The 16,419-nt window shown below is 46.1% G+C and overlaps 1 protein-coding gene across 3 annotated transcripts in view; it reads left to right on the top strand.

Moving 5' to 3' along the window:
• nbeal1 (neurobeachin-like 1) overlaps positions 1 to 16,419 on the top strand; it is a 43,156-nt gene that overhangs the window by 24,938 nt on the left and 1,799 nt on the right. For 2 of the 3 annotated variants that reach the window (XM_056370466.1, XM_056370467.1), the window contains 33 exons: positions 328 to 487; positions 1,148 to 1,250; positions 1,355 to 1,514; positions 2,649 to 2,807; positions 2,910 to 3,069; positions 3,903 to 3,991; positions 4,962 to 5,567; positions 6,665 to 6,840; positions 6,946 to 7,234; positions 7,335 to 7,643; positions 7,733 to 7,882; positions 7,975 to 8,132; positions 8,329 to 8,453; positions 9,594 to 9,720; positions 9,814 to 9,962; positions 10,062 to 10,195; positions 10,276 to 10,377; positions 10,779 to 10,874; positions 10,960 to 11,084; positions 11,205 to 11,345; positions 11,514 to 11,644; positions 11,781 to 11,890; positions 12,062 to 12,179; positions 12,494 to 12,591; positions 12,692 to 12,808; positions 12,906 to 12,995; positions 13,097 to 13,206; positions 13,293 to 13,465; positions 13,829 to 13,923; positions 14,036 to 14,152; positions 14,588 to 14,749; positions 14,841 to 14,989; positions 15,141 to 15,276. In XM_056370466.1, coding sequence (XP_056226441.1) covers positions 328 to 487; positions 1,148 to 1,250; positions 1,355 to 1,514; positions 2,649 to 2,807; positions 2,910 to 3,069; positions 3,903 to 3,991; positions 4,962 to 5,567; positions 6,665 to 6,840; positions 6,946 to 7,234; positions 7,335 to 7,643; positions 7,733 to 7,882; positions 7,975 to 8,132; positions 8,329 to 8,453; positions 9,594 to 9,720; positions 9,814 to 9,962; positions 10,062 to 10,195; positions 10,276 to 10,377; positions 10,779 to 10,874; positions 10,960 to 11,084; positions 11,205 to 11,345; positions 11,514 to 11,644; positions 11,781 to 11,890; positions 12,062 to 12,179; positions 12,494 to 12,591; positions 12,692 to 12,808; positions 12,906 to 12,995; positions 13,097 to 13,206; positions 13,293 to 13,465; positions 13,829 to 13,923; positions 14,036 to 14,152; positions 14,588 to 14,749; positions 14,841 to 14,989; positions 15,141 to 15,276 — 5,124 coding nt within the window. Of the gene's footprint in view, positions 1 to 327; positions 488 to 1,147; positions 1,251 to 1,354; positions 1,515 to 2,648; positions 2,808 to 2,909; positions 3,070 to 3,902; positions 3,992 to 4,961; positions 5,568 to 6,664; positions 6,841 to 6,945; positions 7,235 to 7,334; positions 7,644 to 7,732; positions 7,883 to 7,974; positions 8,133 to 8,328; positions 8,454 to 9,593; positions 9,721 to 9,813; positions 9,963 to 10,061; positions 10,196 to 10,275; positions 10,378 to 10,778; positions 10,875 to 10,959; positions 11,085 to 11,204; positions 11,346 to 11,513; positions 11,645 to 11,780; positions 11,891 to 12,061; positions 12,180 to 12,493; positions 12,592 to 12,691; positions 12,809 to 12,905; positions 12,996 to 13,096; positions 13,207 to 13,292; positions 13,466 to 13,828; positions 13,924 to 14,035; positions 14,153 to 14,587; positions 14,750 to 14,840; positions 14,990 to 15,140; positions 16,416 to 16,419 lie in introns of those variants that run through there. The other variant, XM_056370465.1, reaches the window with a different exon arrangement.

Raw genomic sequence — 16,419 nt, 5'->3', positions numbered from 1 at the left:
ACACTTTGCTGTTGCAAAGTAACCACACCCTGTAAATGGTAAAAGTCCAAATAAACCACTAATGTGTTTCCCCATTCCAACATGCTCCTTATCTGTTTGTGGGGAGAGTTAAGGGTGTCACATTACTTTATACTTGCTCCCTAACAAGCCTCATCATGGTTTATGGGACTATACATAATAAATACTTGTTTTATGTGTGATATTTTCATATCATCTTTGTTTTCTACTGTAATCTCTCCCCGCTTTGAGTTTCATCAATTTGCATGTGTGTCCCAGTAAATGTGCATATAATTGATCTTTTTCTTCGTTGTTTGTGTGTGTGTTTAGCTGCCGGCGGGTCACGTCGATGTCAGCGTGCTCGTTGCTATGCAGCTGCTGATCGAGCAGGTGACATATGAGAAGAACCAGGCGCTGCTGCAGCAGCTTCACACGCATCTACTGTTCAACTTCAACATCTGGAACAAAGGAGACTTCCCTCTGCGCATTGGTGAGATCGAAGTTTATGTAGCAAGCGATCATATTTTCATTAGCGAATGGGGGTGTAGCAACCAACAGCTAGAAGACTACAACAAACTACATAAAACATAAAATAAAACTGTGCATTTTAAGAGCAGTTGTACTAAATTTTGCAACACAGCTGTGTGTCAGCCTCCATCAGAGGTAGATGATGCTGGTCTGGATATGGATCTGACCAAACAGATCCTCCTCCAAATGCCTGAGCTAGTGTTAAAGCTGCTCACGGACCAATAATCGTCGGAACTGGTAATAAATATTTGACCACATCCCGCTGGTTTTATATTATTTTTCACACTGGCTGGTGTGATCGTAAAACAGGTGTGATTTTAAAAGATCTTAGATATCCAAAAACTTACCCGACAAAACTTTCATAATGTGGAAATGAACCATTTGCATTAACAGGTCGACTGAAGGGCACAGTGTGCACATTAGTGTCACCAAAGTCTCAGAAATAGGTAAAAGCAATTAAATAGGAATGAAACTATTATCTAAGTATCATTATATTTGTGTTGGTTGGTTTTGCTCCTTGTTGATTGTAGGTGTGTAGGTTGATTTGAGTTGGATGTGACACTGTACTGTGTGAAACATGACGTGAATCTGAGTTGTGCCTTTGCTTTTTCTTCTTGTGAAGGTCATATCCAGTACATGTCCACCGTCATCAAAGACAACAGGAAACAGTTCAGGAAAAAATATGGAGTTCAGTTTCTGTTGGACACCGTACGCCTTTATTATGGGTGAGACTCCATATCCCAAAGTTCATACATGTACGGTGTTTTGTATATTTTCACCAAACGTCATCATCATCATTGTCATCGTCGTTGTGTGTTGTGCTCTGCAGGAAGAGCAGTAATAAAGAGAGTGACCTGAGTGAGGATGACATCCGTACCATCCGGGCTTCTCTTTCTGGCCTCATCAAGTACTACATCAGCAAGGGCATGTCACAGGAAGAGATGCACAGCCTTCTGGGATATGTCGCTGCCATCGGAGACGAGGAACAGGTGAGGGGGGGTGGAGTCAGTTTTTTAATGATAATATCAATTAGAATTGTATTGAATCATTATTTTTCTACACCTGCTTGCACTGTTGCACTCAATCATACAGTATCTTAATGAGACTGTCCCTCAACAAGAACCAGAACACACAGAGAGTAAAACATTCACCATGAACAAAAGGTTAATTCATTTTCAGCCAGTCAGCAGCTCGAGAAATAAACTTTTAAGGCGTGCGGCACCGAAATCTGGAGTAGGTCAAGTTGTTATTAGAGTATATTTGTCAGATGACCTATATATTGTGAAACTGGTTGATGCCACTACTTCTGCCATTTGAGGATGTCACTGTTGAATGAGATGACCTCTCACTGCAGGAGTTTCTGTTTCCCTGTCACGCTCACTGCAGTGACACCTGTACAGGAAGTTGTACAGCGTATTTCCCGCCTGGCAGCTGTTCTGCCATCCTCTCTCTCTCTACATTATTTTTATACATTTTTCCCCCTCTGTAAGCAATATTCATCAGCTTTTGGCTGACGCACACCACTGCATTGCTTGGCTGTTTTCTTGTGTGACTCTTAAGCTCCATCACTGACGGTTTCACCGGCCTCGGTATCTGTGACCTATGTTGTGAAATCCATTCCCTCCTCTCGTCACACCTCCTCCCCACCTCTCTTCCTGTTTTTAGCCCCGTCTCGTTTTTCATTTTGTCTGACACTTTGCATATCCTCTTACACCGCAGCGCTATATGTGGGAGCTTACGTCAGCCTCTATGAACATATGGTCAATATAATCGCATGATCCTCATCCACTGCCGGGCATCTGCCACCTCTCCGATGCTGTATATCCATTCATCAAGCCAGACTGACTCTTCAAATGTCACACTCAATGAATCATGTTAAATCGTGACTGAAAAATTCACCTATCAAAACGTAACCTTTAATTAAACAGTTCATACATATGCCCACTTCACAGCTCCCATTTCTTTATGTTTTACATTCACCGTGAAGATGTGACTCTGTGCTGATTAATCACTACTACATAACGCACGATCAGAGCTTCTCCAGCAATGTAGGAATCTGTCAAAACAATCTACCTTAACTATGAAAAAGTAACTAATGTAGGTTGTTCCTGCGTGTGTTGCAGCTGTGTGGGCTGCTGGAGTTGTTGCTCAGCCTTCTTCAGAGCAGTCCGGCCAGGGACCAACTCTTCCTGCTCCTCTTCGAGCCCGGGGCGGCCGACTCCTGCTACGCTCTCCTGCTCAATAACAAACACTCAGACCGACTCAGAGAGCTCGTCTTCAAGGTGCGTTACAGCCAGCTACACCATGGGAAGCTCCAGTGTTTAATAATCATCATCTTGTTGTTCATGAGTAAAATATCCTTTTCCCCCTTCACCTCTGTGCAGCTCTTCGAGCGCATGTTGCGCTGCGACCGCGTCTATGAGAAGAATAAGCAGCGTCTGCGGCTGAGAGAGGCGGGTTACTCCAGCCTGTCGCTGCTCTTCTCTGAGCTGCACATCACTCAAACTCTGATCCGCTGCCTCCTCAACCAGGTCCTCCACACAGGTCAGTCTGTCTGGGCTGTTGCCATAAAGTATCATTACTCAGTCTGGCTCTTCCACTGTTTTCTCTCCTGCTACAATAAATCTCCTCTTCAGTTAAAGGTTTTCAGCCTCGGTTGAAGACTAGCTTTTAATCAATTAGCAGGTTTTTTTTTTTTTTTTTTATCCCATCAATTAATTCTCTGCTGTCCACCAAGGCCAGTGCCATTACGTGATTGCTTCTTGAATTAATGGGATCAATCACGAGTCCTCATGGAGCATTAAGCCAGAACTCATTATTTTTCCTTTTTATTTGCTATGTTTTTATTTAGCATTAAAAACAGCCTTTTACATTCAGTATGTTCTCCTCTAAGTCTTTAGAAGAAATCATAAAAAAATCATATTAATAATCTGTTAACATAATTAATGAGGGGCCTCCATATTTTCTAAAATATTTGCAGTTTAGCCTTTAATATGCAAGTTATCCATTATAATAGGAGGCTTGATAACATCCGTCTTATTCATTGAGTAGTGTTTGGTCTGTCACTGTTTTTCTATAACTGTGCAACATATCTTTTGGCCTAAAGCAAGCTGAGGTCTATAAATGCTTGTTCACTTTTACTATAATTATGTTTCTCCAGAAATAAACCCGACAGAAAACAGTTCAGGGTGCAGTACGATTTATTTTGAAGTAATTTTCTCAATTACAACTAGAACTGAAACCCTGAAAACTTGTGTCAGAGGCAGTGGAGAGAAAAGCACGGACGATAGCATTTGCACATGGAAACACCAATAAAGTGTGTGTGTGTGTGTGTGTGTGTGTGTGTGTGTGTGTGTGCATGCATCTAAAATCTACAGATCAAGTGGTGAACTACAAGGACCTGATGTCTCTGGTGCAGCTCACTCACCGGGCCGGACCCACTGTGCGCCTCATCGTCTGCAAGAGGGTGAGCGATCACCTGCAGATGCTTCGCTGTATTTATTATTCATACTGAAAAACAGCAGAGGCAGGAAAAGACTTTGAGGTTCAGCGATCAATTTGTGTTGTCAAAGGTTTTGTTGACGTTTCCCACTCACCCTCATATTTACAGACGCACACGTGGTCACTGGTAGTAACAGTGGTTTTAACCAGCAGCAACACCCAGCTTATGGGTAACTGGTGTGTCCGTTTACAGCCAAACAAACTCATGTTGTTTTAATAAAGAAGCCAGACTTTATCTGCCTTTTCCCATCATGCCATGGGCATGCAATCAGATAGAGGTTATCTGATTGCATGCTGCACACAAAGCACGTAGTTTATCCTCACAACAGGAGCGCATAGTACAAGGAGTTGTTACCGTAATGAGAGTGTGAGCAGCCGGTATCCTGCAGATCTTCATCCAGCACTACTACCACTCAGTTCCCTGTGTTTCCTGTGACTGTATCACAGTATGTGTTTCTCCAGTTGAATGCTTTTAATGTGAAGCAGCAGCTGCAGGAAATGCTGGGTTTGCATTGGCAGGAACTAAATACAGCTCTGGGAGCTCTGATATATAGATATATATCTGAATCCTGTGCAGGGATGGCGGATTCCGCTACTAATTAAAACCACTGTACAGAATGTGAATGCATTGAATTTAAAACACTTATGCCCGTTGCAGAAAAACTTTTGCAGATTCTCATTCATTCATTTTCTTGACTATAGCTGCTTTACTTATATCCTGTTGCAAAGGCCCAATAAATATAAGTTTCATGTCTTTAAGATTTAATACATTTCTAAGGTTTAAGTGTCTCAGCAGGTAACTGCGTTCGAAGTCAGGAACCAGTAATAATCAAAGTGAATTATTATCAGTTAGAGTTTAGCTTTGAAGATGCTACATGATTCCATTGTCCCGCAGGTATCATTAAAGTTTAACACTCTTCCTCTTCTGTCTTTAGGTGTACCAGCTGCTACAGTCCCAACAGGATGCTGCGTTCCAGATCTCAAAGCAGCAGTGTTGGCAGGACACCCTCATGCGGCTGTACCTGCGGGGGGAAGGGTCCTTGCCGCTGCGGAGCGCCGACACCGTCAGCACCTGCAGCCTGGACCTGAGCCGGCCCGGTGGCGGCAACGTTAACCGCCTGGAGCTGCCGCTGGAGAGGCGGGCACGGGCAGGCAGCGCTGGCCGCCTGGACCGGCTGGAGGACGACCGGCTCAGCATCGGTGACACGCGTTCTGTGGACAGCCTGGAGAATGGCGACGTCATCTCGCTGCTGGACACGCCGTCCTCCTCTGCGTCCACCGAGCCACAACTCCACGTCAAGCCCTGGGTGGTGGGAAAATCAGGCGGGCTGACGCTGGACCTGTCCCACCTGCAGGCCTACGAAGGCGCAGAGAGCGGCAGCCAAACACCCGGGAGCATGCCCAGCACGCCGTCACCACTCGAGGCTTCAAAGCCTTTCCCAGGAAGCTCCGGAGATCGAGATGCAACTTCCTCCCTGACTGAAGACAGCTTCCTCTTCAGTGACAACATCTCACTGGGGGAATCCTTCAACAATGCTGAGGTGAGATGAGGGATCACATGGATTTGGACTTTTGAACAGATCAGACTCGTTTCATCTCGCTGAGATAACTGGAGAGGAAGGCCGGGTTAGAGAGAGAGTTTTGTCCTCACAACGTTGTTTACAGTCATAGTTTATTAAAGGACGAGGTTAGCAATATTCTGTGTTTTATTATTGTCGATAAATAGTAATAATTAGTCTGTCTCTCAATACTTGATGTTATTCCTTCCCTGTCTCCTGCCTAAGGGTGAATCTTAAATATAAATTATGAAATACTTTGTTTTTACATGGTGTACTTGTTTTACACAGTAGTTTTAACCAACGTTACGCAGACAGGAGTAAATGGTGCATTTGTCGGGGACTATTTTCAGCTGCACATTTGGTGCTGTACTCAGTATTAGCAGCAGGACGTTATCACCGGGATCACCTCAAAATAAACTACAGTGTGTGCTCATCGTAACAAAGGAACATGTCATCCAGTGACTCAGTGATGTGTTTTGATTAGTTTTTTTTTCTTGGTTGGAAAAGGAGTTTCAGAAGAGTAATATCACCTACAGTAAGTCCTAAAATAGTTTCTCCCGAGCAGTGAGCAGGTGATAAGAAAACGAGGATGTCTTTAACAGCAAGAGCCTGTGACTCAGTGAGTGAAATGTCACTGCCATCTCAGGGAGCTGAGCTCTGACTTTCATCTAATGCGCTCTCTTCATCACTGGAGGGCAGAGGTTGAAGACAGACAACCTGTCTCCTCCTGCAGCAGGAAGCTGTCACTTACAGGATTCGTTTTTAAAGGAATTTGTCAGTGTGTGGATGTCCCATCATCCATGAAACAGCAGATTATCTTAAAAGACACATTAAAGGGGGATCGTACTGAAACTCCGACTGTCACCCAGCTCCGAGGAGCACGACAAATAAGTCAGACATTAGATAACTGTAGGATTGGCCTTTTTATATTGTCATCTTCTTATTAATGTTTTGTTTTTCTTTCCAGCATCCTGTTACCCATCATTGCACTTATGCACCAGAGGAATCAATAAAGTTTAATTTAATTTAATCATTCTAATGATGGCTTTTCTGTCTCTCTGGTGTGTGTCACCCCCTAGCGGGCGGAGGAGGAGCTGTGCGGCATGCTGCTGGAGATAGTGCTGTGTGTGATGTGGCGAGGCGTCGAAGGTTCGGATGATTCGGCGTGGCTGGAGCGAGGCCAGGTCTTCTCAGCTCTCACCAAACTGGGAACCGCCAACGAGCTGCTGCTTCCTGTCGACCAAATCAAACTGAGGTCAGGATTCAGTCAGCGATGGATGTGATCGAGGCCGGACGCTTCCGGAGACGGTCTCGCCAACCGTATCTAATGCGCTATCTGTGTGTTCTCTCTTTTCTCTAGTCTAATGGAGCGTATGTTGGAATGGGCGGTGAGCGATAACCGCGAGGCGTCGGCCGCCACGTTGCCACAACACACGGAGAACGCAGTGCGGTTGCTTCACATGGTACAAGACTTCCTGCAGGCGGAGGGTCTGGTCAATCCAGCGCTGTGGACGGAGAAGGTGCTGGAGGAGACTGTGACGCTGATGGACAGCCTCATGGTGTGGTACTCTGCTGGCACCCAGTGGTTCCAGCTCTCCCAGGTCGGACTCAGACTGCTGCTGGGCTTCATGGCGCAGGAGGATCCTGAGGTGAACTGAACTCCATTTCATCCGTTTTCAATATTTCTCAATGTGTATTTCTTGTGGCTTTTTCTGTGAAACGCAAAATAATAACTTACCTGCGTCTCAGGTGTGTGCCATGGCCACTGCCAAGCTCAACGGCATCCTGCAGACCAAGGAGGTGTCCAGCCAGGACGAGGCCTGCTACCTGCTCGGGAAGGTGGAGGGCATCCTGCGACGCTCCATGCAGGAGCAAACGGAGGAGACCTACTCTTTCCTGGTTCCTCTGCTGCGAACGCTGCTCTCCAAAGTCCACCGCCTCCTCTACATGGAGCTGCACCTGCCCCAGCTCCCGGACACCAACGGCAGCCCGTCCTTCTTCGAGGACTTCCAGATGTACTGCAAGTCACCTGAGTGGCGCGTCTACCTCGACAAATACGTACGAGATTGAGATTTACAGTTACTGTTGTTGTGTTAGATTATAGCGAATCAGAATTTTAATAAATATGTAATGTCGTTTTTCCGCAGATTATTCCGTATATGAAGCAGTATGAAATCGAAACATTCAGCCAAGGTCATGAGACCATGGCTCTGTACTGGAAGGAGTGCTATGAGGCCTTCATGGTCAACCTGCATAAGAGAGAGAGGGAGAGGGGCGAGAGCAAGATCCGCTTCCAGGTGAGTTGGATCAGTAATAAACGGATAAGGATTGAACATGGCTCCTGTGTGACGTTCTCTCCCTTGAACTCCTCTGTTCTCTTGTCCTTCAGGAGCAGTTTGTGGAGCCCTTTTCACGCCGAGGCCGTCAGGAGAACCTACGCTACAACAGCATGCTGAAGCAGCAGCACAGCCAGAACAGCGCCACCCTCAGGCAGTGGAAGGCAGCACGGCGGGGTCTGGTGTGTGAGAGAGGGCCGTGGGCTGACAGGTATTAACTGCGTGTCTGGTATTTTTCTACAGTAGTGACAGGGACAGGAGTTTGTGTCGACTTTGATATTTACTCACTTCGAACATTTTTAGCAGCAGTGGTAGAAAAACAAAAACAAACAGGAAGAACTTAGTGTGTATAAATATAATTTGTATAAATTTTACATACAGGCATGTTTTGTGATTATCTCTAACAGGCAGCAGGATGAGATGCACTGGAGGGTTTCCAGTGCTGAGAACTACTCCCGCATGAGGTTGAAGTTGGTCCGTAATTACAACTACGACCCTCACAGGGAGGCCAGCGCCCTGAGAGACAACCTAGGTGAGACAGCGCCGCTTCTGTACGGGCTCCGGGCGACACTGACTCTTGGTGTTTGTGAGTTTTGGACTGAAACGGTTTCGTACAAATTTAATCTTTTAAAACTACGCTTCACAACTTGGCCCATCGATGGCTGTCTTGCAGCAGAAAGCGACCTACTCCACTGATATATCATCAGGATAAGTGTGTGTACAGTGTATCTCGAGCACACTCATCCAGCCTGCCCTTGATAAAACAGATTAAAATGGACTGACCTTGAAAATCCTCTTTAAGCTGAACTTGTGTCCTGCCCCTCCACGAGGAGGACGATCCACTCTGCTCCATATATTCTTCCTTATTAAGTTGTATGAGTCTTTATTTCATTTATCTTTTTTTATTTAATAATATTGCAAATACAGTTTGATGCAGGTTTAAGTCAAAAACAGACTCCTACACTTTTCAGTTCTATCTAAATATTGTGTTTCTGTTTAGTTTCACATTTCATGATTTTCTGTGAAACGTTTCCACTTGGTCGTGATTACCGGCTTTAAAAGAAGCTTCTGAGTTTGCTACGTCTCAAGAAGTGTAGGATTTCTCATGTGCGCACTTTGCTGGGTTCATAAATTTTTAATTTATAGCAAACAAACAGGAGCCAGCGGCAGTTCCGCAAGTGCTGAAATGACCCAGCTGAAAGGTGCCAGATTCAATATAAGTTAATAAAAGTGACCCATTACACTGGCCAGGAACTTTGTGAAATGATAGCAATGAAATAGTTTCGTAACAAACAAACAACTGAAACTCTGAGCCTGATGTCCGGCAGCAGCAGAACAAAAGGAAGAAAATCAGTATCTGCATTTTCTTTTCATTCCAGAGGCTTTTGACAGGGAATAATCAGCTTGTAGTGACTTGTAGTTAAAAATATAATCCAGATAAGTGATGTGAGAGAACAGGTTTTAAAAACGTGCAACTCTTCTGTTTATGAAACAAAAACACTGACCTGAGCTGACAGGAAATGCAGGGTGTTATGTTCCCGGCAGATGTTTATCTAGTTTGTCGTGCCAAGAAGTTAATTTACAGCACTGCCGTGTGAAATTAACCTCTGCATCTCTCCGGATGGCCTCCTTTCAGTTTTTAATTCCCACCTGTCTCTCCCGCTGCGTTCAGGTGTCCATCAGCAGCGTGTGAACCCGGAGTCTCTGCTGCTGGAGGCCGTGAAGCAGGTCAAAGTCAGCGACCTGGAAGATGACATCCTGGAGCTGCCGGAGGACGACCCCGCTGCTGCCAGCAACCAGTCAGTCACTAGATACGGTTCACATAACAGACGCTGAGCTGAGAATTATTGAGATGTCTTGTAACGGCCCACTTCCCTCTCCGTGTCCTACAGGGTTGAAGCAGAGGAGGCCGGCCAGAAGGAGAAGCTGGTGCTGTGGGAGGACTGTGAGCTGGTGACGGTGGTGGACGTGGTGCCCGGCCGCCTGGAGCTCACCACCCAGCACATTTACTTCTACGACAGCAGCCAGGAGAAAGAGGAAGGTGAGGAGACGGTCGGAGAGGTGGATGAGACGATATGGGGGAAAAAAGAAAACATCATTAAACTTTTACTTACACTAACTGTCTGCTTGATTCCTGAAGGAGTGGGCCACGACTTCAAGTGGCCCCTCTCTCAGATCCGAGAGGTCCACCTGCGACGATATAACCTGCGTCGCTCTGCTCTGGAGATCTTCCTCATCGACCAGACAAACTACTTCCTCAACTTCAAGAAAGAGGTGATGAGCCACAAGCAAAACTCGATAATGTTACCACACGTAAACAAGTATTACAACATCCTTATTTCTTCTCTAAACAGGCGAGGAACAAAGTCTACAGCCGCATGTTGCTGCTGCGATCGCTCAGCCTCTATGGAACCCGCTCGCCACAGGAGCTGCTCAAAGCCTCTGGACTCACGCAGGTCAGGACACAGGGATGTCGCTATCAGTTACAGATATCAAACAGTAATAAATAATAAAGGTTAAAGGTTTGTTCCATCCAGAAATACCTTTTTTTAGTTTAGAAAGTTTGGAAATCCAGACAGTGTGCCATTTTTCTAATGATGGAATAATTTCTTTTGAACTGCTTCAAATTCAATATGGCCTCCCAGACTCTTGTGTTAAGGTATATACACAGACTGCATCTATTATAAATAAGAGCTGTAGTAACCAGAGGAGTGATTTGTTTATGAATTAAAGTGGAAAAGAACTTGTGGTTTGAACAGTTTCTACACCAGCAGCTGTTTTTATTTTTTCTGAAAGATCTTGGAACATGAACTAATGACTTCCTCTCTCTCTCTCTTTTCGTCTCGCCGTCAAACAGAAATGGGTGAACCGGGAGATCTCCAACTTTGATTACTTGATGCAGCTCAACACGATTGCAGGCAGAACGTACAACAACCTGGCTCAGTACCCAGTGGTATGTTCCTCACTGAACACTGTACTGTTGAGCTGTGGCGCCGGGTGAACGTGAATGTTTGATTCTGTCGTGCGTTTGTTTCCAGTTTCCCTGGATTCTAGCGGACTACACTTCAGAGGAGCTGGACCTGTCTGATCCTCGGGTGTTCAGGGACCTGTCAAAGCCTGTGGCCGTGCTTAATGAACGCAACGCCAAGGCAGTTAGAGAGAAGTATGTTTCACCCGCCTGTATTTCACTTCTTCTGTTGAATCCTCGTCCGAAACATCTGTGAATAATAAAATGTGTCAGCAGCTGCTCAATAAGCAGCAATAACTTATATGTGTCCATCAGGTATGAAAGCTTCGAGGACCCAACAGGCACCATTGACAGGTTCCATTATGGCACCCACTACTCCAACGCTGCTGGGGTGATGCACTACCTGATCAGAGTGGAGCCCTTCACCTCCCTGCACATCCAGCTGCAGAGCGGACGGTAAGGAGGCGAGACCACCAGGCCGTCAGCAGCTCCTCCTCCTCCTCCTCCTCCTCTCATTTATCTGCTCTGATCATATCATTCACATGAGGAAGTTTGAGATGTAAAAATGTATGTGCCTGCATGCAGCTGCCGCCTCCAGCGTTCATTATATTATCTTTGGCTCAGGTTCGACTGCGCTGACCGCCAGTTCCACTCCATCCCAGCGACATGGCAGACGCTCATGGACAACCCCAACGACGTCAAGGAGCTCATCCCAGAGTTCTTCTACTTCCCAGAATTCCTAGAGAACCAGAATGGTGAGGTTCAAATCAAATCCTTTTCAAATGAATTACCAAAAATGTAGGATGATCATAAATATATTATGAATTCATTTCTTTTACCTTGTTTCTCTCCGTCTGTTTCCTCGCCGCTTTTGTTCCCGCTGTCCCCCAGGCTTCGATCTGGGTCGCCTGCAGATCTCTAAAGAAAGGGTGAACGATGTTGTTCTGCCCAAATGGGCCAAGTCCCCGGAGGACTTCATCTACAAGCACCGCAAAGCCCTGGTGAGATGACAGCGCAGCTTAGGGATCGTTACCTGTAACCATTCATTAAATGATTAAAAGCTCACACTCACGCATTTGCTTGTAGTAGATAATGCCTTTGTATTATGTAGGTTTTCGGGTTACAACCTCAGTGTGTGTGTGTGTGTGTGTGTGTGTGTGTTTTTCTAACAGGAGTCAGAGTATGTATCAGCGCACCTTCATGAGTGGATCGATCTGATCTTTGGTTACAAGCAGAAAGGCCCAGCAGCGGTGGAGGCCCTGAACGTCTTCTACTACTGCACATACGAGGGTAAAGCGTCCACAGCAGCTCTCATCCTCATCATGTGACATCACGGTTTTTTTCTTTTACCCAACCCTCCCCTCAATATTCCTGTCATATGCAGACGTGTGTGTGTGTGCAAACACTTATTTACTTGGCGTTATTAAAACTGTGACAGTGACATGTTGCGGTTTGTTTCTAAAGGAGGATGATTAATTGCAAAAGTGTTTTTACTTCTACTGTAATTCTAGAGAAAAGTGCTTGTTGAGACATGGAAGTGCAAACATTGCACAGGTGAAACCGCTGCCTTTGTGAATTGTAACCGTGGTGCTGTGGTGCTGCAGGTGCAGTGGACTTGGATGCCATCACTGATGAGAAGGAGCGGAAAGCCCTGGAGGGCATGATCAGCAACTTTGGACAGACGCCCTGCCAGTTACTCAAGGTGCAGCCACTAAAGACACATGGTGTTATTTTAACTTTGGCACAAATAAACAACAGCTGCTGTTACTTCAGGTAATGAAGCTCTCTGTGTGTTTATGTAGGAGCCCCATCCAGTGCGTCTGTCTCAGGAGGAAGTGGAGAAGAGGAAAGTTCAGCTGGACTCGTGTCCTCTCAGCATGTTCGAACACCTCAGTGACCTCAAGTCCTTCTTCGTGGAGGTTCGATCTCTCCGCTGCTCGTTTGCTCTTCTCTTACTTTTCATAATTTATCAGAAGCTGGTAAAATAAAAACAAAACATGTGCATTCCTGTTGCAGGGCATCAGTGACAACGTGCCGCTGGTTAAAGCTGTGGTGCCAAAGAATCAGTCCCATTCCTTCATCACCCAAGGGAGCCCTGACACTATGGTGAGCCTTGATGCTAATCATAATAATAATAAAGGCTGTTTCATATATTTTCTACTACTAAATTAAATCAGTGTTAGACAATCATGGTATTTTGTCTCCAGGTGACAGTGAGTCAGAACTGCCTGGTTGGGACCCATGGGTGGCTGCCTTACAACAAGAATATCTCCAACTACTTCACTTTCATCAAGGATCCCACAGTGTCCAACACCAAGTGAGAACATGCACAGCACATGTACAGGAAATACCTCTGTGGTGCAGCATCAAAGATCTTTCTAAACTCTCCCTGTCTTCTCCCAGGACGCATCGTTTTCTGTCGGGGCCCTTCGCCCCTGGTGTAGAGGTGACGGCGGGGCTGTTTGTGGTCTCCCACGACGGCAAGTTGCTCTTCAGCGGTGGCCACTGGGACAACAGCCTCCGGGTCACCTCCCTGGTGAAGGGCAAGACTGTGGGACAGCACATCCGACACATGGGTAAAGAAATCTTGACCCGTGTCACATCTAAAAACAGCAAGTTCATATTATTTAACTGAATAAGTGCCTGTAAGCTCCAGCAGGTGATGTATTTAATATACTGTAGGTCTCTGGTCAAAGTAATTAGCCCTTCCTCCCACTGTTTTTGACCTGAAAGGTAAAGACACAGGCGTGTGAGCAGCAGGCGGCAGCTAGATTCAGTTTTGAAATAAGTGCGAGCACAAGGGCGACGGGACGACGCTGTGGTTGTACGTGAAGCAGATTGTGATGTGTTTGTGTTCAAACTGAGACTTTACATTGGCTGAAAAAGAAAAAGAAGTAAAGTTCTGTATTAATCAGTGTTTTTGTTCATCTCTCCTCCAGACATTGTGACCTGTTTGTCAACAGACCACTGCGGCATCCACCTGATCTCCGGCTCCAGAGACACAACCTGCATGGTGTGGCAGGTTCTGCAGCAGGTGAGGACGCAGCGGGTTTAACCTGCAGCCAATGAAACATGATGAAATGCATCATTGACTCTCTAGAGAGAGATCAGCTCGGTCTGACGTCTAATCATGCCGTTACCTGCAGGGCGGAGCTCCTATGGGTCTCCATCCCAAACCAGTTCAGGTGTTGTATGGACACACGGACGAGGTGGTCAGTGTCAGTATCAGCACTGAGCTGGACATGGCTGTGTCGGGATCACGGGTGAGAGCACCGCACACGCTGTTCATCTCCTGTGATGTCTCGTCTCTAAAATATAAATTATAATCCTGAGAGTTAAACAATGATGTTACCATGTTGTAGATTGAATAGTGTGTGGTATGTAGTCAATCACACGCTGAGTTAATGAGCTGGAAAATAAGGTTTAAAGGCTGAAAGTCAGTGGCCTGGATGTGTGTAATTCTCGGGTCTTTGAAGGCAGAGAGATGTGTGAAGGGTTTTAAACAGAGTTGTGTTTTTGACTCAATTAATTTTATTAAAAACTTTTCTTTATTTCTAAAACTGGACATGGTTTAAACCAAAAGTTCCAACATAAAAAAATGAGTGTTGTCAAAAGGGAAGTTTATTTATCGGTAAGATATTGATGAATGAAACTCTGTGTGTGATGGTAAGTATTTGCTGCCGCTCTCTGTGCTGCAGGACGGGACAGTGATCATCCACACGGTGCGTCGGGGTCAGTACATGCGTTGCTTACGACCGCCATGTGACAGCTCCCTGCCGCTGTCCATCCTCCACCTGGCTGTGTCCTGGGAGGGTCACCTGCTGGTCCACACCTGCGTCGAGGGCAAAGCAACACTCAAGGTGCGTGCACTGTTTTCGTCCACACAAGAAAACTGTGAAAGTGTAGGATAGAGCAGGTTAAGATTAACTCTTTTTTTCCCTCTTCCTCCAGGATAAAAACGCCCTTCATCTTTACTCCGTAAATGGAAAGCACCTGGGCAGTGAGCCTCTGAAGGAGCAGGTGACCGATATGTGTGTTTCAGGGGAGTATGTGGTCATCGGCAGCGAGCAGGGATACCTGTCCATCCGTGACCTCTACAGGTAAACTCCCAAAACATTATGTTTGTGCAGGAGCAAACAGATTTCGTCATCAGACCTATGTTCACTTTGGCAACTGTCCAGATTGTGGTCTAACCCCAGTCTGAACGTAGACACTGTAGACATTAACCCGTACTTTGTTCCTCCGGCTCAGTCTGTCTCTGTGTGCGGAGCCCATGGCGATGCGGGTGCCGGTGCGGTGCGTCTCCGTCACCAAGGAGCAGAGCCACGTCCTGGTCGGCCTGGAGGACGGCAAGCTGATCATCGTGGGCGTGGGCAAGCCGGCGGAGGTAAAGAACTCGCTGAGGAACTACATCGCTCAGAGCCTGGAGGGATCGCCGCTCATGGCCTCCCCCCTGCTGGCCCCGCTTCGAGCTCGCTCGCCAACCCGCCTGCTGCACCAGCGCGACCAGCTGGTGTTCAGCCCCACTGCCCGCTCCCACAAACCCTAGCAGCCCTAGTCCTAGTTCCTCTCTGCTTGCATTGCTGTAGACACACACACACACACACACACACACACACACACACACACACACACACACACACACACACACACACACACACGGATAAAGCTGCTGCACATATCACCCATGTTGCAATGCTCGGCCTCAATGCCCTCAAAGACCTTTTACCCCACAATCACCTCTCCTTCTCAGGGATGGTTGTCACCCACACTCATTTGACCTCCCCACACACACACACACACACACACTCACACACACACACTCACACTCACTTACATCTGAGCCACACAGATTTAACACATTCCTTCAGCACACAGCTGATCAGACACAAACCACAACTGTGATATGAAAAGAACTTGTTGTGTTTACCTCATTATGTTTTATGTTTTTCTTTTTTATATTTGGCATCTGTGCAATATCTGACTTGATTTGGCCATTGACCTGGGATAACCTCCCTCCCATGCTGTTTACCTGAAGTGTCATTATGTTAGGTGTTTGAGTGTGCTCTACAAACTATAACAAATATGCTGTGAAACAAACTTAACACTAATTAACGCTTCTGCAAACTCAAGCCATATGAAGAGTGTAGCCACGATCTAATAATGCAAAACAAATAATCCTGCGCCAAGATAGACTCTAATGTTTGATAATGTAAATAGTGTGGTGGTGTAGATGTAGGACCTTTCGCACAGGAACTCCCCCTCTCAATAGTTTGATCCGAATCATCGCACCTCTTCATCTTTCCCGCTCAAATTGAGTCACACTGACGTGAATCAAGCTTTGATTTTTTTTGTTCTTTACTGCCTCACAAGTCAATCAAGCTCCAAAGAACTAATCAATCACTCATGAATCATATCCCTCCTCCTTCCCCCTCTCCTTTTTGTTTCCTTTGACTTCACGCTTTTCTTTCCCCCTCCTCTTCCTCCTCCTCCTCCTTCTCCTCCTCTTCCTCTTCCTCCAACTCTTCTC

The sequence above is a fragment of the Seriola aureovittata genome, chromosome 24 (assembly GCF_021018895.1).
Source record: "Seriola aureovittata isolate HTS-2021-v1 ecotype China chromosome 24, ASM2101889v1, whole genome shotgun sequence".
Taxonomy (NCBI): Eukaryota; Metazoa; Chordata; class Actinopteri; order Carangiformes; family Carangidae; genus Seriola; species Seriola aureovittata.
The sequence above is the reverse complement of the archived record's forward strand: the minus strand, read 5'-3'. Positions and strand labels throughout refer to the sequence as shown.